We start from the raw sequence: 24015 nt of genomic DNA, 5'->3' as shown, positions 1-24015 counted from the left end.
CCCAGCAGCCCCCACTGCAAAAAGCACGAGCAAGGAGTGGTCAAAGGCACCTGTCAGCACCCCGAACCCTGCTCTGGAGCACCCCTGGGGTTCTGGCACCCACACACCACCCTGACCCCCTGCTCCAGTGCACCCCTGACTCCCCCACACCACCCCACCGCCCTGCTCTGCTGCTCCCCCATGGCCCCTGGCACTGTGGCCCCATAGCAGCCGTCCCACCCCCGGTCAGACGCTGCCTGCTCAGGGCTGCTGGGCTGCAGGACGCGGCTGAGCCCCGCCAGCCCGGCTCGCCCGCAGCTCGGCCGCATGTGGCCCGTGCCCAGGATGGCTCTCCTGCCCCCGGCACCGCCGAGGAGGCGAGCAGAGGTGTGATGCCACGCGGCACCTGCCTCCCGCTGCCGTGCCTCCCCGCCAGTGACGCTACCGGGGCCGCAGCGGCACCCAGGGCACCGCCACCCTCGTGCTCCCCGCCGCGCCTCTCCCCACGCCATGCGGTGCCGGGACGCGGCTCCCCCGGCCCCCCTGGTGCACTCACCGGCCCTCCCGCCGCTCCCGCCAGCCGGGGTCCCGCTGCGCCCGCTGCCCCCCGAGCGGCCCAGCCGTGGGTCGGGGTGGCTGTGCCGGTGGGACGCAGGGCGGCACGGCGGGGTCGGCGGCGCAGGGAGGAAGGACAGGGCCGGCCAACTCCACCCTTTCGCTTCCCCTTTTTTTGGTTTCTGACTCAAAAGCAGCAGCCGTGTTTCCTCCTGGAGGCAGCGGGGCCACCTCCGTGGGGCCACCGGGGCTCCAGCCTTGGCCAGGACCTGTCCTGGGCAGAGGGGACGGGGGCCTGGATGTGGTGCCGGGGTGTGGGAACCATCCCTGGAGAGGTTTAACAGTCGCAGAGATGAGGCTCTTAGGGACACGGTTTAGTGCCAGAGTTGGGTTATGGTTGGACCCCATGATCTTCATGGTCTCTTCCAACTGATTCTATGGTTCTGTGACCGGGGTGCAGGGCTGTGGGGCGGGCGGGGGGCAGCACCGTGCTCCCGCCGTCTGTCTGTCTGTCTGTCTGTCCGTCTGTCTGTCTGTCTGTCTGTCTGTCCGTCCGTCCCTGCGCCCCACATCCCACAGGCTCCTCGCCCCAGTCACTCCCTTGCACCTCCACGCTGCCGCCCCGCTCTCCTCCCACCGCGAGGGGGCGCTGCACACCTCCCTGCACATCTCCTCTTTATGGTTTCCCTCGTTTCCTATCTGTTTCCGCTTCCGGGACGCTCCCTCTCTTCGGGCTGTAGCCGACAAGATGGTGAGCGCTGGCGGCGGCGGGTCCGGCTCCATCTGCTGCCATCCGCCCCGGCGGCGGCTCGCTCCGCCCGCCCGAGGCGCCGGCCGCTGCGGCAGACGCTTGGCCGGCGGCTGGGCCGGGTCGGGGCGGCAGGGGGAGGCCGTAGGGCCGGGATGGCGACACGGGGCCTGCCCGAGGGGAGGGGAAGGGCGGCCGGGCCGCGCTGGGCAGCGCCGGGGCGAGGGGCCCACCGGAGTGCGGCGTTTCTCCGGCTCCCTGCGCGGCTCCTGGGTGTGCTGACCGGCTTCTCCATGCTCCTCCAGGTGAACGTCCCGAAAACCCGCCGGACCTACTGCAAGAAGTGCGGCAAGCACCAGCCGCACAAAGTCACCCAGTACAAGAAGGGGAAGGACTCGCTCTACGCCCAGGGTAGGGACGGGTGCGTCCCGGGGCCTCTGGGACACGGCCCCGGGGATGCGTGGGGCTTGGGGTGGTCGTGGCCTGCACCAGGGTGATGGCTGGGCCGAGCACACGGCTGTGGGAGAAGGGGGGTCGCTTCTGATGGGTTGTGCAGCTGCAGTCAGAGGTCTGTGGGGGTTTGGTAAGAGTGCCACTTGCGCTTGTAGCCTGTCTTGAGCCGTTGTCTAAAAGGCCATTTTCTCCTGTAGGAAAAAGACGCTACGATAGGAAGCAGAGTGGCTATGGGGGCCAGACAAAGCCCATCTTCCGTAAGAAGGTGAGTCCTGCTTCTGGAAGGAGGACCTGAAGCTTCCTTGGCAATCCTTGTGCCCAGCTGGAGTGGGACACTTCAGCCTCCCGCAGCCTTGTGGTCCTGTCCTCGAGCCGTGTTATGGCAGCTCTGTGCTGGTAGTGTTGTCCAGGGAGCACGAGTTTCACATCCACATTTGCTTATCTTCCTTGCTGCTGCTGTCTTGTGTAGATGCTCCTTTTTTTTGCAGGAGTGACATAGCGTGTGTTTGCAGAGCAGGCTCTGCAGGGAGCTGTGATGCTGTATGGGAGCAGGGGCCTATTGGAAGTGATACTTGAAAGGAGTGTGTTCCTCGTTGCTTGCCAAAGGGGAAGAGTACGGCGAAGGGAAAGGGAGACTGCTGTTTGTGTTTTTTATGTTCTTGACATGTGGGTAGTTTATCACTGAAAGCCTTTGCCAGGTTTGTGAGGTGCTCTGTGCAGTGAAGCTGCCCTCCCTGACAATGGTACGGGAGAAGCAAAGTGTGAGCAACTCCTGGGGGTACCACGGAACACAACATTTTCTTGCAGTCAGCTGTCTCCAGGGAAATCCGTATCCCTGAGCCAGTAAATGGGAGCTGCTGCGTTAGACCTTTCCGTAGAGCATTAAAGCAGCAGTGGAAGGGCAGCAGTGCGTTCTGTTACAGATGAGTTGCAGAAACCGGCTGCTATCATTCTTCCTCTTCTGTGTGGGTATCTGGGACTATGGTTTTGCTTGCCCAAAGGCCCTAGTGTACTGGAGACTTTCAGGAAGTCTTCCAGCAAGAAGAGAAAAATGAGACAGGAGCTGAAAGTTTACGCTCTGCCAGTAAGCGGGGAGACCTTGCAGAAAATGCTTCTGCAAGCAAGGTACACAAAGCAGTTGTGCAGCTCTCCCAGTTTGGCACTCTCCACCTGTACTTAAAACTGGTGGTTACAGCTCAGTCCAGCTGCTGCAGTAGCCTTGCAGCTTTGGATTCTTCCTTCTGCAGTCTTTTGGGTTTCATTTAACTTTCCAGTAGCTTCAGGTCTACACTGACCATGTTGTGTCGCTGCTTCTTCCAGGGACAGTTTGTCAGTTGTGCTGCTTTCAGGTGTTTCTGCTGCCTGGCTTTCTGCCCAACTTCTGAGCAGTGTTGGTCTGTTCTCCCTTACTGCAGAAGCGCCTGTTCCTTGGTGCCTTCACTGGCACAGACTTTGTTCTGGTGTGACTATCTCTGCTGGGGACCAGGCCTGCCCCACTGAATGCTGCTGCCAGTGTCTTTTACTAGGCAGGTGCAGATCCACTGTTCTCCTGTACTGGTCCTTAAAGTGCCTTCTTTTTTTTAGTGGAGGGAGCCTAGCTGTGCTGGTAATCTTTTTCTTTACACTTCGAGAATAAGCTGCTGAATCTTCAGGAGTGGAGATAATGAGCTTTTCCTGAGAGCAGCAATCTGTCTGCTCGTGGACGTTTTGTGTATTGATACGCTCTGCTCCCCTCCTCCCAGGCTAAGACCACAAAGAAGATTGTGCTGAGGCTGGAGTGCGTGGAGCCCAACTGCAGGTCCAAGAGGATGCTGGCAATTAAGAGGTGCAAACACTTTGAACTGGGAGGAGACAAGAAGAGAAAGGTATGTTTGTGTACTGCAGGGGGCTGAGGAAGGGTGGCAGCATTCAGTGAATAAACTCGCTCTGTCTCTTCCTCCTTACAGGGCCAGGTGATCCAGTTCTAAGCTCCATCCTACTCATTGTGGACAATATTAAAGTATTTGTATGTGATCTGTTGTTTGGTTTTGTGTATCTTCTCTTGGTGGGGTGGGACTTGGAAGTACAGCAACCCAACAGGAAGGTGTTGCTTGCAAAGCTGCTTAGTAAATGAACAGTTTGTAATCTGAAGGCTTTTGAAAAAACACTGTGAATGGCTGGGATCTCCTTGCTGTGTTACCAAGAGGTGTTTTTAGAATATTTGTAAAGCCTAAGGTTCCGATCTATTTTTGCACCAGTGGCTTTTCTGCGCCTGTGCTGTGCTGCTGCTTTTCTCCAGGCTTGTTGATGAGCATCCATGGTAGAAGGCTGCCTTCAAAAGGGCCTCCTCTGAACTTCTGCAGCTTATTTCATTTAAAACAGTTCACATCTCTTATAGCGGTTCCATTTCAGGAATGCTATGGTGAATTTGAATTGTGGGTAGATGAAGTAGGGATTTGGGCTGAAAAAAAACCAAACCAACCGACCAAAAACCCACACAAGAAGCAGAGCTGCATGAAGAAGCCCTTTTCCTCTCCAAGCCCTTGCCTGAGAAGAGCAGCAGGTAAGATTCCTTGTGGCCAGCAGTGGTTTCCGCACAGTAGGGACCAGAGTTACCTGAACTCCCCTGAACAGCCTCTGTGCTGTAGGCCTCTCTACAGAGTGGTTGTCCTGCTGCAAGGGGAATGTGTGAGCAAAGGCCCTGGAGCAGCTCATGGGTTGAGTACCAGGGGCTTCATCTACTGAAGTGTCACCCACACCATTAAGTGGTTATGTGCCTCCGAGCTGCATGCTGTCACAGCTGCCTGTCCCCATGTCCGACTGCTGTTGGTGCCTCTTTCCAGAATTTTTCTTAAAGCCCAAGCACAGCATTGACATTTCAAATGTGCAGTCACTGATGTGGTACATCCGCTTGAGGCAGCCGTACACCTGTGAGTAGGAAGCTGTCAGCAGGTGCTGGGAATGCAATGTGGAGCTCTTTCCTAAGACTGACTTTCCTGTAGTGCAAATCAGGCTGGATGATGGAGAAAATGCCTCTTGAAACCTTCATAGGGACTGAGACCACTCAGCTACCAAATAGCAGAATCTGTATTTTTGCTTATTCAGTACTGGCTGATGTGATTGGTGTTTTCAAACTGCTGCTTAAGCTGTTGGCAGCAGTGGCCGTGGCCTCTGCCTGTGAGATGGACTGTATGGCTGCATCATGTCAGCTTTACCGAGTGGTTTGTAGTAATAGTGACAAATTTTGCAAGAACTTAATGAACAGAACTGGCCTGTTTTCTAAAACCTGGTTTAAATTTCAGATACCATGCTGTACTCCTGTACAGTGGAACTAAGAAAAACCTTAGCCTTTTTAAGGGGCATTTTAATCAAAGTGCTTAATCACAGAAATAAGAACAAATCAAGATATCCCAATTGTGTAGTAACCAGAAAAGAACATACTCGTACGTGATGGTTGTATGATTAAATATCCATCTCCTATCTCAGAAGGACCTGTGTTACTCAACATAAAGGCTACTGCCAGCAGTAGAAAACAAGCACAGAGGTGTTTCTGGAAGGCAGCTCACTGAATGGGACTCCAGTGACCCCATGAAGGGTGGAGAGAGAATTGTCACCTACGGGCAAGTAACAGCCACTGGTGAGAGACAGATGACTGGGATAAGGCGAAAACCTCAAAAACCTAAGGTGTGATACTTAATCACATTTATACTAAGCAGGCAGCTGTCAAGAAAGCAGTTGCTAAGAAGTGCAGTGATTTAGGCCAGTCCCTGAGTTGTCAGAAGGTGGAAGGAGTATGCCCTGGCCTGGCAAAGCAAGAGCAAGGCAGCCAGGGTGTGTTTCCCTGTTGTCCCTGAAATGCTCAGGGAGAGCCATAAGATGCCACGTGTATCCTTTGCATCTCTTTGGTGTGTAGTGGCAGTGGGCATCACCAGGAGTTGCTGCCCTGCTGGGGCCCTGATAGCCCCTTGGAGGAGTTAGGTGAGATGCCAGAGAAAAGGTAAAGAGGGGAGAAGCAGCGCCCCTTTCTCTGTTATCTCTTGGCGATGGAGTGATGGGTGTTGGTCACATTAGGCTGAAGGTTCAAAGTCCACTTAGAAGCACTTGAGTAGTGAATAGCCAGGGAGAGAACAAAGGCACCCTGCTTGGAGGAAGGAGGCAGGCTTCTTGTGACAAGAAGTTTAGGCAGAGTCTGAGGCTTAGGAAAAGATTGTCTTTGTGCCTCCTATAGAACTACTACTTTCAGCAGCACGGTGCCTGTTGGGTTCACCTCCACACTCAGGGAGGAGACCCAGCTGTAAACCCCCCAGTCCCTGCTGGCTGGCAGGACCTGCTGGATGGAGCAGGCTGGGTTGCAGGCCAGCCCATTGCCGAGGAAGCTGAGGGAGAAGGTGAAGTTCTGGGGTCCCCCAATCTCCTGCTGGTTCAGCACTGCCACGGCATAGGCTTGGCCGGACAGGGGCCGCTCCCACAGCTCAAAGTGCTTGTCCTGCCAAGGAGAAAATAAAGCCGGGGCTTACGTTAGGGGAGGCAGAACTGATGGTCTTCATACCTGTCTGTTTTAAGCAGGCTTCAGGAACAAGTGGGCTCACTGGGCTCCGTTCCCAAACCCTGAGCACTCCTCTATACCTCTTGCGTCCCCTTTCTGAGGAGGCTGGCTGCCTGTGCCCCATGCCACACCCCCAACTGGGTCCTACCATACCTTGGCGATTTGGTATCCTTGCTTGCCCAGCACGTCCTGGTTGATGGCAATCACCTCTTTGTTCTGGAGCAGCAACTTGGCCTCGGGGCTAATGTGCCGCAGGTCGTTGGACATGAAGAGGGGAGCTGCCATGATAGCCCACATCGCCATCTGAGTCACCGCCTGGTCCCAGCTCAGCCCAAAGTTGCCAATCACTAGCTGTGACAAGAAAACAACAATGCCCAGTAACGCTGCCTGACAAGGAGAAACTGGGTCACCAACCCGAGCATTGGGAAGTGACAGGATGCTGAGGGTGGGATCCCTATTTGGGGACTAGTGAGATAGGCTGAGTGCCAGGAGCAGGACCAGCTGGTTGGGAAAGGCAAGGCATGACTAGTGTGGCAGTTTAGGATGAACCACCAGCGGAGGTAAAGAAGGATCCTTAGCTGGCTAGGCAGCTTTTGGATGTAGCTATTCATTCCTTGCAATGCTGGCACCCAGGGTTTTCCTTCTCGTGTGAGATCAGCACTTCAGAGACTCTGTCCCACTGCCACACCAGTGTTCTGAACTGGTGCTGCTGGTAGAGGCTGCATTACACAGAAACGGCACTCCCCTGGTACTGTCCATAGCTGTAGTTGTCTTTCCCTTTCCTGCCAGGGACCCTCTCACCAAGTTCCTGATCCTGGTGCCCCGACAGAGCCCTCTCCCTCAATGTTTCTTCCCAAATTCTCTCCCTCCCCACCCTTCTCAGCCTACAACCAAGGAAAGGATTTTTTCGCTGGTGCTGCAAGGGAGGGGGCGTTGCTCTACTTGCCATGTCCGGATCATTCCAACCCCCTGGCCCAGCTATCTTCACAATGCTGTCCTGGTGAAGTGCTGTCCAGTCCAAGATACTCTTGATGCTGCTCCAGGAATCATAGACATCAAAAAAGTTCCTCCAGTGATTGCAGTAATGTTTGATCTCCGTGTAATTGGGCTGCCAAAACAATGAGTGTGATTAGCCAGAGAGCCTGACTGTACAAGAACAAGACTGTACACAAGGCTAGACTGGATCAGGGCTAATTTGGGGAAGAACTATGATAATAACTTCCATCACCAACTACCTGGATGATCTAGTGCATGTTGGTTCCCTAGGATGCCTTGTGCCCAGCAACTCAAGTCTGCCACACTCCAGACAACACTATTTCTTCCCTTCGGAGAATAGTTGTAGCCACCTACTTCTGTTAGAAAATTCCATTGAGCGCTATTTTACTGAAGGTGTGATGGGGCTAGTGAAATTAAACTCTGATATCTCAGTAATTACTGCCATTTTATGGGTTTACACCCTTTGGTGACTAATGCATTTAACTCCCAGTGGGAGGGAATGGCTGCGTCCTGTCGTGGTGGCTCAGGGGAAGCCAGCTACCAGGGAGAACAACACGTTTGTCAGGGACCCTGGCTGGCAGAAATCTGTTGGTAAACAATGTGGAGAATTCCTATTAAACAGGCTGTCCTAAAGTCTCTTTCCTGGTCCCTAGAGGCGACTGTAAGGCTGAGTCTGCAGCTCCCTGCATCCGGGAGGAGTGATACACAACTAACTGCTCGCTGTGTGTTTGCATTGCCCTTGTTTTGTTGTTTGGTTCCTTGGATACAGAAAGCAGACGGATGCTGCTGTGTTCTTTGGCATGCCCCAGCTGGGTGGTGCCTCCTTGCTGCAGGATCCTACTCAATTCTTTTCAGCACAGTAGTAACTCACCTCAGGTACATCTCAAAGCTCTAAAGGAACAAGTGGTTTTCTTCCACCTTACAGTCTCATTCTCTGTCAGACCAGAGAGCAGCAAGTTTCTCAGAAGGCTGTTTTGCAGTCTTAATCTTTTTTCTGTTCCTCCCACTTTGAGCCCCAGGGTAAGCCTTGAGAAACACTCCTTACCTGCTGCACAGGCCTCAAGTAGAAAGGCCACTCACAGGAGTACACAATGCTCCGTCCAGTCTTGTTCAGGGCCAGAGACATACGCCTGTAACCTAAAAGAGGAGCACAGACAGAGGTTACACAATCTCCTTGGCCAAAGAGAGGAACTAATCTAGTGTCACAGGTTCAGGTTTCAGTTCAACCCTTGCAAAATCAAGGCTGAACACGTTATTGCATCTGAAACGCCACAGGGAAGACAGTGGAGCTTATCGTCTGCAGTCAGTCTCCTGCCTCCCAGGGACAGGTGCGCGTCTTCACAGCTTTGCCACAGGTCATGGGCAGGCTTATTGCTCCAAGACTGCTGATCTCTTTGTACATACAGCCATGGGAGGAGGCTGCAGTTTTGCTGTGTGGCAGTTTTTCCTCTAGATACCTGGGAAATACAAGTTGGGGTCTATCAAGCTGCTGGGTACAGCTTCACTGGGTAATGTTGCAGGACTATGTTCTTATGAGACATTTGCACCATGTGGACTGGGCAGGAATGCAAAAGCACCAGTTTTTTCCTGTCCTTGTCCCCAGACAGCCCTGTTAAGTCCCTTTCAATCAGCAGTAAGGGAATAAAGAGTTTGCTCTCTGCCCTGGAACTGCTTCAATACAACTGGATTGTATCTGGGTTACACATATGATCCAACAAGAGCTTTCAGCTCAGCTGTCACTGATGGTGCTGAGCTGTGGCAGCTGGCATATGCCCCACGGACTGGCTTCGATGGGATTGTCACTTGGGCAGGTTCTCCCTGCCAGGCGGAGCCAGGACTGCGTGCAGGACTCCTGCTGCCAAACACCATGGTGCTGACAGAAGTAAGAGGCTGCTCAAGGGAAAACTGTCTTCCCGGTGGCATCGTTCTTCCCACAAATCTGCTCCTGTGGCGCTGGGATTTCCTGGTGCTCACAGAGTATGCAGACAAGCCCCCTCGGCACAGTGAACTACTGAGCTTCCAGCTGCTGACTTGCCAGCCTGCGCGCAATTAACTGGTGTGCTTTAAAAAAAAACCAGTAGGATCGTCACGCGAGAGCTCCCTTCATTTTTTTTTCTGTTAAAGGCCCTGATAACTGCCCTTTTTACGGGTGATACAAACTGTTATAGCTTCAAGCTGATCTGTGTGGACATAGCCTCACCAAAGGGATTAAGGGTTAAGTGTGTGAAATGCTTTGCACTCTCCAGTAAAGGCACTGCGGAAGGGCAAAGCCTCTGCTGCATTAAGAGCTGAGGCAGCAATCTGCTCAGAGCCCCCAGCTGATGTTTCTGTGCTCAGCATGGTGTGGGCTCTGGTGTAAGAAACCTGCTTTTTCAAGCTGTGCACACCAGTGAAATCTACAGGAGGCTGAACAAGTCAAAAACACTTGGGCCAGCAACGCTTGTTACCTTGGGCTTAGGAACAGAGTCTCACACTTGCTTTTGTAAGCAAATCCCTTAAATGAGTATGGTCAGGGAAAACCAATTCCCTGGAGCTCACGCTGGGCCTAGAATTGCTGCTGTCTGCAAAATATTCCCACAGTGCAGAGTGCTGCCTCCAGCCCACGCCTACCTTCTGCTAGCAACTCCAGCGTGCCAGAGTTGCACCCATCAAACTTCAGCAGGTCCACACCCCAGGAGGCGAACGTTTGGGCGTCCAGGTCGTAGTGGTCATAACTGCCTGGGAAGCCAGCGCATGTCTTGTTGCCAACGTCGCTGTAGATTCCCAGCTTCAGCCCCTTGGAGTGGACCTGTGCGTGCAGACAGAAAGCGACCGGGGATGGGGCAGCTGTGAGGCAGGAGGAAGCAAAGCTGGGCCAGCAATGGAAGCTAAACCCAGCTCTGGCAGGCCAGGCCTTAGCTCAGCAGCTACACGGCCATTCCCCACCCAGCCGTCCCTGTCCTCCCCTGCTCCCAGCGCAGCTGCAGGCTGGGTCCCCGACGGCCACCACTGCGCCGTGCCGCGGCACTCACGTAGTCAGCCAGCTTGCGGATCCCGCTGGGGAAGCGTTTCGGGTCGGGCTGGAGCCGGCCCTGCTCGTCCCTCGTCGGGGCCATCCAGCAGTCGTCGATGCAGACGAACTCGTAGCCGGCGTCCCTCCAGCCCTCGGCAACCATCACGTCGGCCATCTCCACGAAGAGCCGCTCGCTGGGCACGGGGAGGCGGCACGACCGGGGAAGGAAGAGGAGAACGTGGCAGCGCGATTTCTGGCACCGGCACAACAGCCGCGTCCCCTGCCGCTGCGGGGCGGGGGGAGCGCCCGCGGCCAGCCTGGCCCTGCCCCGGCACGGGGAGGGCACGGCAGCTGCCCGGGCCGCAGAGTATCGCCCCCGGCCCTGGCACCCGCAGTGCCGGTACCTGCGATCCCCCAGGGCCGGTACCCCCAAACCCAATCCCGGAGCCGAGACGCTCCCGCCCGCCGCCACCGGTACCTGACGCAGCGGTGCGGGTCGGCGGCGCAGTCGGTGCCGCAGAGGAAGCGCTCCCAGTGCAGCCAGCCCATCGGCGGCGTCCGCGCCAGCCCGTTGTCCAGCGCCAGCCCCGCCACGGCCAGCGCGGCCGCCACCAGCGCCCAGCGCAGCGCCCGCCGCCCCGCCGCCATGGCCGCCGCCGCGATGGGCAGTCCGGCCAGCCATTCGCCGCGCGGTGCGCCCCGCCCCTCCGCCAATCACGGGTAGCGGGGCGCGCCGCGGCCCGCCCACTCGCCGGGTGGGCCTGTGAGGGGCGGTCACGTGAGCGCGGCGGAACGGGGAGCGGCCGGGCGGGGGCTGGCCCGTGGGTGCCGGGCTGGTGTTCCCCGGCTGCCGCTCGGAGACCCCCGTGAGGTGCCGCGCCCGGGCTGGGACCCTGCGCAACGCGCCGGCTGCCGGGCCCGGTGCTGCCTCAGCGCGGCCCGTGCCCGGGCTGAGCAATGCGCCTGTTGCAGTGCTTCACAGCCCTTTCTGTGGAGAAACGTTTCCTAATACCCAGTCTGAACCTTCCTTGGTGCAACGTGAGGCCATTTCCCCCTCTTCCACCTGCTCTCTCTCCCTTGCTGTCACCACCACCCTCGTAACGCGCGCGGGTTCCTTCACCCCTCTGCGGCACCACTGGGCTCATTTTCCTCGCTCTGCCTTTCACCCTGAGCACTACCACTCCTTGGCCGTGACAGCTTGTCCAGCATGACTGCCGGGGGAGGACTTCGTTACAGCGTTTGCCCGGAGAGCTGGTGGGTGCCCCATCCCTGGAGACATCCCAGGCCGGGCTGGACGGGGCTCTGAGCAACCTGAGCTGGTGCAGATGTCCCTGCTCATGGCAGGGGGGGAGCTGGGAAGGGCCCTTCAACACAAACCGTTCTGTGATTCTTTGTGTCTGCCCCAGGGCTGAACCAGCCCCTGCAGCCCTGCTGGAGCTCTCGTTGTGGGTCCCACCACAGCAGGAGGAGGGGAGCGGGATGGGACCGCTGCAGGGCTGCGGCTGCCGCTGCTTTGGGCTCTGGGTGCCGCTGGTGCGTGGGGACATCGAGGCATTTCGCTAGGTGTCCTCCCATCCCTGCTCTAGCGCATCCAGAGAACAAAAGCTTTTCAGAGCCTGTAGTTTGATAATTGCTCCTTGTTTCAGTGCCGGGGTCCTCCCCCTGCTCCTTCATGGCCTGAAGTGCAAAGGCTTCTCAAAAGTCGGACAAAACAAGCCACTTTCGGGGCTGGAAAACCTCATTGCTTTGGTTTTTTTTTCTTGTGCAAAACCACAGCCCAGAGTGGGGCAGTTACCCCGTATTCTCAGGGTTTGGGAGCACTGCAGGGCTGATCCCTGTTTGCCTGCGGGCTCTAGGCCTCCCTCACTGCCCCTTCCCAGGTGTCCTGCCTGCCTCTGGGAGCACCCGGCTTCCCCTGAGCTGGTCCCAAAGCGATGCTGGGGCAGTGGATGTGGCTGTGGGGGTGTGGGGTTTGGCAGAGCACCGGCAAAGCCCCTCTGAGCAGGCGGAGGTGATGGGCTGTGGTGCGATGCTGCAGCTGAGGTGGTAGGGATGCACTGGGGACCAAAGCGTCCCTTGGCTCCTGGGGCTCCTTTGCCTGGGGGGCAGCGCTGGCAGAGCCCTGCTGGGGTGGGTGCTGGTACAGCCACGCTGTCTGAGCAGGCTGCACCTTCCCTGTGGCAGAGGGATCCTGCTCCCGCGGGACCGGGACTGCAGTCCTGCGAGGGCCCCGTGCACCGTGGCACGGCTGGATCCCAGCAGGACACACTGCCAGTCCAGCTCCTGGCACTTTTCTTGTGCCTCAATTTCCTCATCTGTAAGGAGCAGCCCTGGCCCGCTCAGGACTGGCCGACTTCAGAGCTTGGTATTTTATTTAAAAGAAAATCCGTGCCCAGGCAACAGGTGAAGGGTGCTGAGTGCTCAGAGCCCTGGCAGAGCTGTCACCTGCTCTTGCTGCATTGAACCCACCTGGCTCTGAACCCAGTGTCCCCAGCAGTGTGGGACATGCTGTCCCTGTGGGCATCGCTCCATCCAGACAGAGTGGTTTGCTGAACCTCTGGCAGTTGGTGTTGCCCCAAGGCAGCTCCAGGCTGTGGGGGTGGGCAGGAGACCCCGGTGCGGGAGCTGGGGAGGAAGGGAAAGTTTGGAGCCCTGATGCCACCATGTGCAGAGCTTGGCACTGGCAGGATCAGGCCCTCTGTGGCTGGCGGAGGGGGCTGGCGTGCGGGTGCGGTGCCCGGCCAACGGCGTGTTTCCTTGTACCCACGCAGGTGCCCCGGGAGCCTTTGGGGCTGGCAAGGGGCTGTGCTGCCCCAAACCTGTGTGTGCCCCTGGCTGCTCGGCCCTGGCCATGCTGTTGGCAGGCTGTTGGGAAGCTGCCAGTGCCCATGATACTCATTTTAGTGTTTGGGTGTCCCGTTAACACAGTGTAACTCCATTGACTTCCATTTAAACCAGCAATTAACTTGGCCCTGGCTGTTGGTCCCCTGCCTACCGCTGCTTCCCGTGGTGGCTGAGATGTGTCCCCCAATGCACAATGGAAATGGAAAACTGACTCTGTCCAAAGCCACGAGCTTTGCTGGGAGTCGGAGCCACCTGGGCTGCCCCTGGCCCTGCTGTGACCTGTGGGAGAGCGTGGAGTCAGCATCCCCAACCTGGGCACTGCCACTGTCCCCAGGATGTGAGGGACCCGCTGGAGCTGTGTGCTGGAGGGCAGTGACAGCCCTGCAGCTGTGTGGGTGTCCCAGCAGCTCCCAGTTCAAACTGAGCTGCTGGAAGGAGCAAGGGCAGGGGCTGAGTGCTGACCCTGACCCCAAAACTGCACTCAAACCACAAGGGTCTGCTCATGGGGCAATGCTCACTCATGCCTTTGCTAGTGCTGTGCCAGCAGCGAGGCCGCCCCACCTCACCAAAGCCAGTGCCTGGGGGCCAGGAGCTTTAGCTCAGGAAGGATGTGTTGGGTTTTTACCATTTTCATTTTTCCAGGACGTGCCAGCTCCTGGAGCTTGGTGACTTAGGGCTGACTGCAGCATTTATCTCCAAGCAGACACTGGGTGCCCAGACCTGACATTCAGTGCGGGAGAGAAAGGAGAGCAGAGGTGGAAGAAACCAGGCGAACTGCACTGGTATGAAACAGCTCCCGGCTCTCCCCTTGACTGTGAACTTTCTAGGTTTGGGGTGGGGGCAGGAGCAAGACCTTGGGGGGGTTTGGTTTATCTCATCTAAAGAACAACCCCAGCACCAAACTGGTGTCAGTGCACCTCACTTTCTCTCCTCCGAGCCACAGAAGACCCCGATGCAGCCGAGTGGGTGATGGGGCTGCGAGGTACCAACAGAGCTGGTCTGTGAAACTTGGCCGGGAGGACAGAGGGAGATTGATGTTCGCTTGGGCGCTTGGCCCTCAGCTGCAGGCTCTGCCTGCCCCTGCGCCAGCTGGGGACAAAAGCGCTGGCCCTGGATGGCACCGCAGGGCTGGCGTAAGCCCCCCGGGACAGCTGGCACCTCTGTAAGGCTGGCGCCTGCCCAGCGAGCCGGCGGGAAGGGCCTGCACAGGGAGGCTCGCCTATCGGGATGCTCGCCCCTGTTCGGGTGTCTGAGCTCCACCACAGAGCTAGAGACTCCCCCAGCCCCACATCTGCCACATCTTGGGTCCTGTCCCATGGCCAAGCCGGGATGGGGTGGAAAGGAGCTGGGTTGACCACGGAGAGCACCCCACCAAGCTTGGGGAGGTAAGGAGAGAGATGAGGTCTGGGGCTGGGCGCTCCTGCCCAGCCCTGCTGGAGTCTCCCACATGGGAGATAAAACCCGACAGTCACCACCAGTTATGTCAGAAAAGTCACCCGTGGAGATAACAATATCTGGGTGTAATTGCAGGTCAGGGCTCCTGTCTCCATAGGGCTGTCGTGCCCTTGTCACCATGTCCCTTGCACACACGGGGTCCCCGCCTGGAGCTGGAGCTGGTCACAGGGCTCTTGGGAGACACAAACCCCCCAGCACACCACTGAAAATCCCAGAAAGGCTTTATTTGCGTAGAAGATTGATGCTGTTTAAAAACCCACTGCTGCTAGAGGGTGGCTTGGTCGCACAGCGTCTGCGAGTGCTGTCCCGGCGCTGGCACCTCCCCGTTCGGTGCTGTCCTGGGGGCCAGGTGCCAGGTCAGAACAAGTGCACCCATTCCTCCACCTCCAAACAGGGCCTTCTCAAAAACAAATCTCGAAAGCCTGTCCTGGGCACGTGGCGGGGCCCAGTGGGGACCCCCACATTGAGGAAGACATGCACAGCAGTAGCAGCGGTGTGGAGCTGGCTCGACCCATCCTGGTGGGTCCTGGACGTGACCTGGAGCCGGTTCTCCTCCGCTTGCCCTGTCTGTGAAATGAGTGCGTGCGGCTGAGCGCTCCGTGGGGCTCGGGGGGCTGGGCAGGGGGTGGGGGGTGCAGAGCTTTGCTCCTGGTGAGTCGTGCAAGGAAGAGGATAATGTCTGCCCGGGGCCATGGCGGGGGTTTCTGCCTGGGTCTGACTTCAGCTGGCAGCACTGGCCTCCCATCCATGTCCCCCTGCCCTGCAGAGTCCCTTTTGCCATGACAGATGGGTCACCGGGGCCCTCGCCATTCCATGGTGGCACCAACCTCCAAGGAAAGAGGCAAATCCTGTTTCCATCTTACCCTTCCTGGAAGACCCTGGGCCCTCTCCTGTGCCCAGGGCTGTTGGGGGAGATGGACCCTGCCAGGCTGCGAGCCCCACCAGTCTGGCTGTGAGCAGGGGGAAAGGAGAGCATCAACACATTTCTCCCTGTAGGACCTACATAAATGTCGTCTACTGCTTTTATTTCCTGCTAAGCATGGAGGATATCCAGGTCTGGAGGGCTGAGCTTGTCCCGTCAAGGTTTTGGATGCTCTCCTCTCCGGTGGAGGAGCAGCGGGATGAACCCACCAAGGGGACGCTGTGCCTGGGGAACAGAGCGGTTCTCACCCCCGTCTCTCTGCTGACACTGTGGGAACGCAGCAGTCTGGGGATGCCACCACTCGCTCTGCTCCTCCAAAGGGATTGGCCAAGCTGCCCCCACTACTTTGATCCTGAAAAATCTTCCTCGGAAGACAGGCTGTGAGCCCTACACTGCTGGTAGCGCAGCGCTGGCTCCCCGGTGCCAAGCGGCTCCTGTCTGCAGCTGCAATGGCTGCCTGTGCCCCTTCACCATCAGCGGGACGGGGCTCGTCTCCTGCCTTCCCCAGGGCTGGCGTTTCCGCAGAGGAAATGGAGCCTCCTGCCCAGCGTCCCTGTCACAGTCCTGTCTGCGGGCACATGGGCAGCTCTGGGCTCTGCAGGGAGGGAAGCATTCACGACGCACTGCTTCGCTGTGCATTGGAGCTGGCTGGGAGCTGGAGGGACCTTGTCCCTTGCTGGGCTGGTGGCTGCAGGGCCACAGCCAGCACCCTGCAGAGTCCGGCTGCAGACAGGGGTGCTGCCTACTGTCTTCTGCAAGCAAGCTCTGGGCCAGGGGAGGAGAGAGGACTGCAGCCTCTCACCTGGCTGCTCATGGCCCACAGCTCAGTGATACAGCCTGGAGGAGCAGCAGCCTGACAAGGTGCAGAGAGGTGGAGGGTGTCTGGCTGGAAGGTGCTGTTCCCTGGGAACCAGCTGTGCAGCATCCCAAAGTACCAGGGGCTCCCCTGTGCCATGGCAGTGCAGTATCCCTGGGTGCCCAGGGGTCCCCCTAGCAGCACAGCATCCCCCGTAGTGCAGCATCCCTGGGTAACTGCGGGTGACACCATGCAGGAGAGGTCCCTTTCTCCAGCTGTCTGTGGGGCGCCTGGGGTTGCTGATCCCCCTCTCAGTGCCCCAGCACCCAAAGGGACACGGGTGCTGCCACATGTCCTGGCTCTGAGTTACAGCCTGTCTGTACCGCTGCTCTGGGACAGAGGGAAACATAGTTCTGGCTGAGTTCGTGGCACCCAGGCACACTGGAGGGGTCAGAATGAGAGGCAGTCATGCTTTTCTGGGCCTCAGGGCACCAAGTGGATGTCCTCCAAGCGCAGCACTTTGTAGACGACCCAGTAGAAGATATTGAAGACCAGGAAGGTGAAGGGGAAGACGGCTCGCGAGATAGTGTCAATGCGCTTGGCCCGGTCGATGTAGCGCCGGCGGAGGCTCTCCCCTTCCCGCAGCAGCATGCTGGCTGCGGGGGGGCTGTAGATGCTGGGGCCCTCCCCAGCCCCGTCTTTCAGCTGCAGGCAGTGGCCCAGCCCGTAGCCTCGCAGGTAGAAGCGGCTCTCACGGACAAGCTCTTCCTCCTGGCAAGGGGAAAGGCTGTCAGCCGGGGCACCCCATGGGTGCCAGTACTGCAGGGCAAGCAGGCGCTTGTGGCTGCATGTCCTGCTCACCCCTCCACCAGGCAATACGTTCATGTACGTGCCTGGTGCAAGCTTAGGTGCATTTTCAGAAAGCCCGAAGTGTGCAGGCAAAAGCACGGGGCCAGCAGGCTGCGGGCAGGGGCAGGCAGGGGTGTGCAAGGGGTGCAGGGGCGAGCACTGACCGACTGCCTTATCAAGCAGCATGTGTTTTAAGGGTGCACCCAAGGGCAACCCCAACCGTGGCAGCCCAACACTGACCCCCCGCGGCCTCCTCCCAGCTCTGTCTTGGGGGTTGGGAAGCCTCGCTCTCCGGCAGCTGGGGCAACGGGGATGAAATGGGGAGAGGGGGAGATGGGCACATGGGGTGCAGGGGATGCAGGTTGCACGGGGGTGCAGGATGCACTGGGCTGCAGAGCACACAGGGGTGCAGAGTGCATTGGGGTGCAGGGAGCTTGGGGGTGCAGGCACTGCTGTGGCAGCTGTGTTTGCTGCGGGGTGGAAGCGTGCCCGTGCCAGTGAATAGGAGGGGGCAGGCAGCTTGCTAGGGCAGATCTGGGCAGGGATGCAGGAGCCTGGCTACCATCAGGGTTTGCAGGGCCTTCCAGTCCTTCCAAAGGCCTGGACCCCTATTTCTCCCCATGGCTGGTTGGCGGGGGCTGCCCAATGCAGCAGAGGAGGGAGGCTCAGAGAACTGGACTCCTTACTGGTCTCTCTGCCCTTGCTCACCCCATCTCCTCCCATGCTGGCGGGGTGCTGCAGGGAGGGCAGCATGCCCATGGGACTGCATGCCCATCATCAAGCCTGCAAAAGTGCCATGACAGCCAGGCACCTGCCCTCACCCACAGGTCGCAGCCCACTGCCATCATTTGTGGCACAGCCCTACTCACCCCGCAGCCGCTCGGATACCAGCCAGTGGTGCCAGCGCTGCCCACGCTCCTCTCTGCGCACAGCTGGGCATCGTTAGTGACTCACCTTGTCCCTCTCTTTTGTCCTTGACGGGGGTGGTGTGTGCAAAGATTTGGCAAGGGACCAGCACAGGCAAGCCCAGGCTGCACATCTGGCTTTTCACTGAACCCTGGGGCTACTCATTTGGTCTCTGAGGCTCATGCCCTGCTCAGCCTCGCCGGTGCCATATCTGGCTGCGGTGGGTCTCTTCTCCCAGGGCATGCTGCAAGGCAGCCCCTTGCCTTGCGCCATGCTCGCACACAGCCCGGGTGCCAGATCCCAAATGCCATCTTTGGCCGGCACTGCCCTCCAAGCTGCGGAGAGCAGCCTCCTCGCTGAGGTCAGCCTGCACAGGTGCTCAGCCAGCAAGGGGGCTCTCATGCGGAGAGCTCACGCCCCAGCATCTTTATTTAACTCAGCAATCCGCCGGCTAAGCAAGATTTCTCATTGGGAAGAGCAGCAGCAGCTCAAGTTGCTGAGATTAATTCTCATTTGCAGCTGAGTTTTATTCCCTCACCCCAGGCTGAGCACTGGCGGCTGCCCCGGGGGATGCGGTGGGGAGATGCTGGGGTGCTGTGTCAGGCAGCGCTGGCACGGGAGCTGCGGACAGCAGGGCTCTGCTGTGGGCTCTGACCCAGCAGCAACCCAGAGTGCTCCTGGCTGCACCCATTGCCTTGCCAGCAGCACCCTGGGGTGGCTCTGCAGCCTCCCCCTCAGGGCAGCTGCACTGTGATCTGTTTTAAGCTGGCAGATGGTTCCTGGGTTTGTCAGAGCCTCCCTGTCCCTGCCCTGCTTGGGTGGGTGTTCATTTCCAGGAGCAGTTGCTCAGGGGATGCAAAAGGCAGGGAGCAAGGGAGGGAGCTGAGAAGCTTCTCCCAGCATCCAGGGGCTGATGGTGATGGAGGGGAAGCTAAAGGCATCCTGTGGGGTGGGGAGGTGAGGATGCACCAGAGTTGATCTCCTCCCTGGAGCTGTGGTTGTCCCCCAGCATGTCCCCACCAGCCCGGGAGCCTGCCCTGCCCCACTGCTCCTCCCTATGCCTGGAGCTGCAAAGCGCTTGTGTGCTTTGAGCCGGAGTTACAGCAGGCAGTCACGAGTGCCTCAAACCTGCCTGCGCCAGGACAGCCAGGCAGGCAGAGCCCTCACCCTGCCAGAGGTGTGGAATGGCCCAGGAACGGCCATCGGCCACCCCAGCATCACTCATCCCTTGTCACAGGGGACTGAATTGGTTGTGCTTTACAGAGGGGGAAACTGAGGCACAGAGCGGGCATGTCTCCAGGGAAATCTGCTCCATTCCCACCCCTCTCTCTAATCTCTTTTCGGCCCAGGGAGTGGCAGCTCCATCCTATGGGCACATGCTCTGGGCACATCACTGCTCTGCTTCTTCCGCAGGCCCTTGCTGGACCCCGAGACCGGCTCCTGGGGGGCTTGTTTTGGGGAGGGGAGCTGAGGCTGGCTGGGCTGCGCTGCGCTGCACTGCGTGGAGGGGGCTGCCGGAGGGTCGTGCTTTACCCGGGAGCTGGAGAGCTGCGAGAGTGTCGCGTAGGTGTGCTCGCCGCCGTGCCGGCCGCTCAGCTGCCGCAGGGACTCCAGGCTGGCCGTCCCGCTGCTCAGGCCCTTTTGGCATCCGACAGTGCACACCAAACAGAAACAGGACAGTGGGTGACCGATGGCTCTGCCCCAGCCCTGGGGACAGCAGCCCTGGGGGCCAGAATGGGGATGGTGGGGACACCAGGGCTCTGTGTGCGGGGGGAAAATGTGGGGAGGAGGATGGACAGCACTCTGGGCTTGTTTGTGCTGGCAGAGCCTGGGGCACGCATGGGTGCTGTGCACTGTGCTGCCCAGGCGGGCAGGACTGCAATGCCCATGGGTCCCTGAGGTGCCAGAGGGGCTGACCCCAAGCCCTGGGCAGTGGGACACAGCCCAGCACTGAGCCCTGCCCTGGCAGCCCCAAGGTGTCCCCTCGGCAGCTGAGGACAGGCAGACATCGTGACAGTGGTGGCGGGAGGGACTCACCATCCTCTGCCGCCGCTGGCGCCGCCGCAGGCGCATGAACTCCTTGTGCTGGCGGGAGACAAAGTTGACGGCTGCGTACTCCAACAGGGCGGCAAAGACGAAGAGCAGGCACACAGCCATCCAGATGTCGATGGCCTTCACATAGGAGACCTGCGAGGGCAAAAGGGGGCTCAGGGACCTGCTGCCCCCCACCTCGCTCTTCCCATCCCCACTGCCAGCTACGCCCCACTGCCAAGGGGCACAGGAGTCCTGTCAGCTGGGACACGGGGGCCAGAGCTCACAGAATGAATTGCAGAATCACAGAATCGCTGGGGTTGGAAGGGACCTCTGGAGATCATCCAGTCCAACCCACCTGCTAAAGCAGGTTCACCTAGAGCAGAGGGCACAGGGATGTGTCCAAGAGGGTTTGAATGTCTCCAGAGAAGGAGACTCCACACCCACTCCGGGCAGCCTGTTCCAGGGCTCTGGCACCCTCAAAGTAAAGAAGTTTCTCCTCATTCAGACGGAACCTCCTGTGTTTCAGTCTGTGCCCGTTGCCCCTTATCCTATCGTTGGGCACCACTGAAAAGAGTCTGGTCCATCCTCTTGACACCCACCCCTGAGATATTTATAAGCATTGATAAGATCCCTCACCCAGCTGAGCAGTGCTCTTGGCACACACAGTGCCCGGCTGGCAAGGCTGCGGAGCAAACCCTTCCCCAGGGAAGGCTCCCCCTGCCCCAGGAGCCCAGCATGGAGCCAGCGCTGACCTTGGGCAGGGACGCCCGGGAGCCGGCGCTCTGCGTGGTCATGGTGAGCACGGTGGTGATGCCCAAGCCCACTCGGGCCGGTGCCGCGTCCATGTTGATCCAGAAGGAGACCCAGGAGAGGATGACGATGAGCAGGCTGGGGATGTACATCTGGATCAGGTAGTAACCCATCTGCCTCTCCAGGTGGAACTTCACCTCGATGCAGGTGAACTTGCCTGTGGGGAAGGATGGCCCTGATGGGTGAGAGGGACCCGTGGGCCACGGCAGGGGGGTGGCAGCAGGTCCCTGGGATGCTCACCTGTGTTGTAGTACTTGGTGCAATAGCCCAGGTCCTTCTCATCCCTGAGGATGAACTGCGGGAGCGTCAAGCCTTCTGCCACCTGCACAGCCTCCTGCTCCTCCAGCCACTCGAAGATGAGATCGTTCATGGTGTAGCCGACTGGAGGAGATGAAAGAAAGCATGGGATGGGGGAGCACAAACACCACGTTCATCCCCACCCTGAACAACCACTCCTTCCTGCTCACCTCCCTCAGAAACAGGGAGATGCCAGCAGGTGGGATGAGGTGGGATGGGATGGGTTTTGGGGGATAAAGCACAGCTTGAACCCCACCAGGTACTCACAGCTCTCCAGCTGCATGGTGCATGTCTGGATGTCCATGGGAAAGTTCTTGAGGTCCATGGGGCAGGATAGGATCAGTGTCAGTCTGGAGGAGGCAGAGGAAAGGAGAAGATTGCTGGGGGGCTGGGGCAGTCAGGGGGAAAAATCTGCCCCATGGGAGGTAAGATGAAAGCTTCAGCTCCCCACTCGGGCACTGCACCAGAGGAGAAGGGTTCTACCTAATGCTGTAGAGCACATTGCCGTTCTTGAAGATGCGCAGCAGCTTGTTGTCGGTGGTGACCTCATGGAAACTGGCCCCTTTCTCGTTGGCGAAGAACAAGTCTGGCTTCCAGATGGAGTCGAGCATGGAGGGGTCGAGGTCGAGGGAGTCGTCAGGGTACTCGCGGTAAGCCAGGCGGGGGTCGTTCCACTGCTGCCGCAGAAAGACGTTCACCCGGTAGTCCTGGGGCAGAGGGCACCGTGTCAGCCAGGAGCACGCTACGGTGCCCAGGGAGGAGAAAAAAGAGGTGGAGGAGGGAGAGGAGATGGAGGAGGAGGTGGAAGGGGATCTCTCAGTCGAGGCTCAGCCCTGCGGGTGCTGCCTGCCTGACACTAACCACACACAGGCAGGGGCAGCTCAGGACCCTTCCCATGCTGTGGTCAGCCAGGGGAAATTAAAAAACCAAAGGCACAGCAGACAAGAGGAGGAGGAGGAGAAGGAGGACCAGTAGCTGCTGCATTCCTCGCAGGGCTCTGTGGCCTTGTGCAGGGTCGATGTGATGTTTGATGGTATTAAGCCCTTGCAGCAGCACAAATAGGGAATTTTTGGCCCTGGGGCTTCCTCAGAGTTCCTCATGTACTGAAGGAGGCCGGGGATGGTGGGGACACAGAACTCGCATTGTCCAGCACCTGCCGAGCATGCGAACAGCAGGGAGCTACCACCGGCTGCCTTGCTCTGACCCTTCGGGGTGTTCATCCCAGCTTAGGCACAGGGACTGTGGCCCACACAGCCAAACTCTGATTAACTGACTCCAGAAAAGCCACAGATATTTGCTACGGCTCTGCACATCCCCACTGCAGTGCCAGGGCCAGTTCTGGAGCAGGGCTCACAGGACCCCCGTGAGCACGGCCGCAGGCTCGGGCACTGGGACCTGCATGTTCCCCGGCAGAGCCACCACCAGCCCCAAGGTGCTGAGAGAAGAGCCCGTTGTGCTGGCGAAACCCTCACCATGGTGGTCTCGGTGACAGAGCCGAAGCTGTTGATGAAGATGTTGCACGTCACGTTGACAGGCGGACCTGGAAAACAGCGTGAAGCCTCCTGTTGCTGCTGGCCAGGAGACACGTGCACCGCACAGGCACACGTGGAGATGCTGCCTCCTGCCTGCGTTGCGCGGATGGATGCACACGAGCATCCCCTGCCTGCTGGGCTCACCCCGCAGTGTGTCAGGGTGAACCCCAGCGCAGCAGCTGCCCACACTGTCAGGCAAAGCGGGCACATGCAGGGCGGCTGTGAGAGCAGCCAGGACTCTGGGGAGGGTGCTGGGACGAAGGGACATGGGTCAGGGTCCTGTCCCCAAACCCATACCTGCCCATTCCCTAGTTTGGGCCAGTGGGTCACTGCCAGGTTTGGGAGCCTCACGTCCTCCCCTTACCTTTGAAGTTGGGTCGAATCCGGGCGTCATACCCTGATGTTCGTCCCATAAGCTTGTCCAGGAAATCAGAGGGTGACATGGGCTGGGGCGATCCTCGGGAAGCAGCTTTAATCTCCTCCCGCCCTGAGACCAGACTGCGGGGCAGAGAAGGCAGGTTAGCTGCCTGCCGGCACCGGGGGTCTGCAGGCACATTTTGGCACCCCGTGGAGATTGCCAGCTGCCTGGGGAAGTGGCTGTGCCCATGCTGCATCCACTCCGGTGCTGCCAGTGTGCTGACCCCCGGACCCCTTCCTCCTTCTGCTGGGATGCCAGCAGCTTCTCCTCTCACCGGTCACAGCCTGAGTGCCCTGTGCCCATGTTTTGCCTGTTCCCCTGCCAGCAAAGCCCTTGCCTGCCATGTCCCCTGGCATACTGTCCGGGGCTGCGGTGGGCACAGGGAACCGTGGGTGATGGCCTCGTGCACAGCAGCCGGGCTCCGTGCCGGAGGGGGAAGGCGGAGGGTCCCTCCCGGGTTCAGCCACTGGTGTCCATACCCTGCCTGGTACAGACTCATGGCCTTGGGGTACACAACACCCACTCCCCAAGCTGTGAGCTGGCCTGGTGCGAGTGAGGAGGTGCCCAGGAGCACAGCTGCAGTTGTGACAATTTGCCGGAGGCCAAGACAATGGGGTAAGAGAGGAGCAGCAAAGCCCACCTCCACAGCGACCATGGCATGAAGCTGACATGAGCTCTCCCACGCAGCGCTCCCAACGATGATGGAGACTTATTTAAACTGACCTTGGAGGGGATATTTTTGTGAACATGTCTTAGCCTGCCAGTTTCTCTGTCTTCCGTCAGTCTATAATGATCATTTCAAGGAACAATGCGGGAGACGTTCGCTCACCACATTGCCAGGCACGTGGCTGTGATGGAGAGGAATTACTCAGAAATGTCCAGACACAAAGAGAGCTTTGAGCAC

General features: G+C 58.8%; 3 protein-coding genes across 3 annotated transcripts; 1 reads left to right on the top strand and 2 right to left on the bottom strand.

The window, feature by feature from the left end:
- Positions 1-1247: 1247 nt before the first annotated feature.
- On the top strand, positions 1248-3748 carry RPL36A (ribosomal protein L36a). Its single transcript, XM_065643025.1, has 5 exons — positions 1248-1285; positions 1588-1693; positions 1933-2000; positions 3478-3600; positions 3682-3748. The coding sequence occupies exons 1-5, from the start codon at positions 1283-1285 to the stop codon at positions 3700-3702; spliced, it is 321 nt and encodes a 106-aa protein (XP_065499097.1). The 5' UTR covers positions 1248-1282; the 3' UTR covers positions 3703-3748.
- A 1306-nt stretch (positions 3749-5054) lies between these two features.
- Positions 5055-10896, bottom strand: GLA (galactosidase alpha). The gene is made up of 7 exons (XM_065643282.1): positions 10727-10896; positions 10268-10442; positions 9867-10044; positions 8302-8393; positions 7207-7368; positions 6414-6611; positions 5055-6200 (listed from the first exon to the last, which is right to left on the bottom strand). Exons 1-7 carry the CDS (start codon positions 10894-10896, stop codon positions 5937-5939), a joined length of 1239 nt encoding a protein of 412 aa, XP_065499354.1. The 3' UTR covers positions 5055-5936.
- A 5852-nt stretch (positions 10897-16748) lies between these two features.
- LOC135993422 (glycine receptor subunit alpha-4) lies at positions 16749-23172 on the bottom strand. Its single transcript, XM_065643289.1, has 8 exons — positions 23058-23172; positions 22634-22701; positions 21645-21868; positions 21429-21511; positions 21105-21245; positions 20807-21021; positions 20058-20207; positions 16749-17036 (listed from the first exon to the last, which is right to left on the bottom strand). Exons 1-8 carry the CDS (start codon positions 23134-23136, stop codon positions 16749-16751), a joined length of 1248 nt encoding a protein of 415 aa, XP_065499361.1. The 5' UTR covers positions 23137-23172.
- Positions 23173-24015: the final 843 nt, after the last annotated feature.

This window comes from Caloenas nicobarica, chromosome 12 (genome assembly GCF_036013445.1).
Source record: "Caloenas nicobarica isolate bCalNic1 chromosome 12, bCalNic1.hap1, whole genome shotgun sequence".
Lineage (NCBI taxonomy): Eukaryota > Metazoa > Chordata > Aves > Columbiformes > Columbidae > Caloenas > Caloenas nicobarica.
This window is presented reverse-complemented; position numbering and strand designations above follow the sequence as displayed.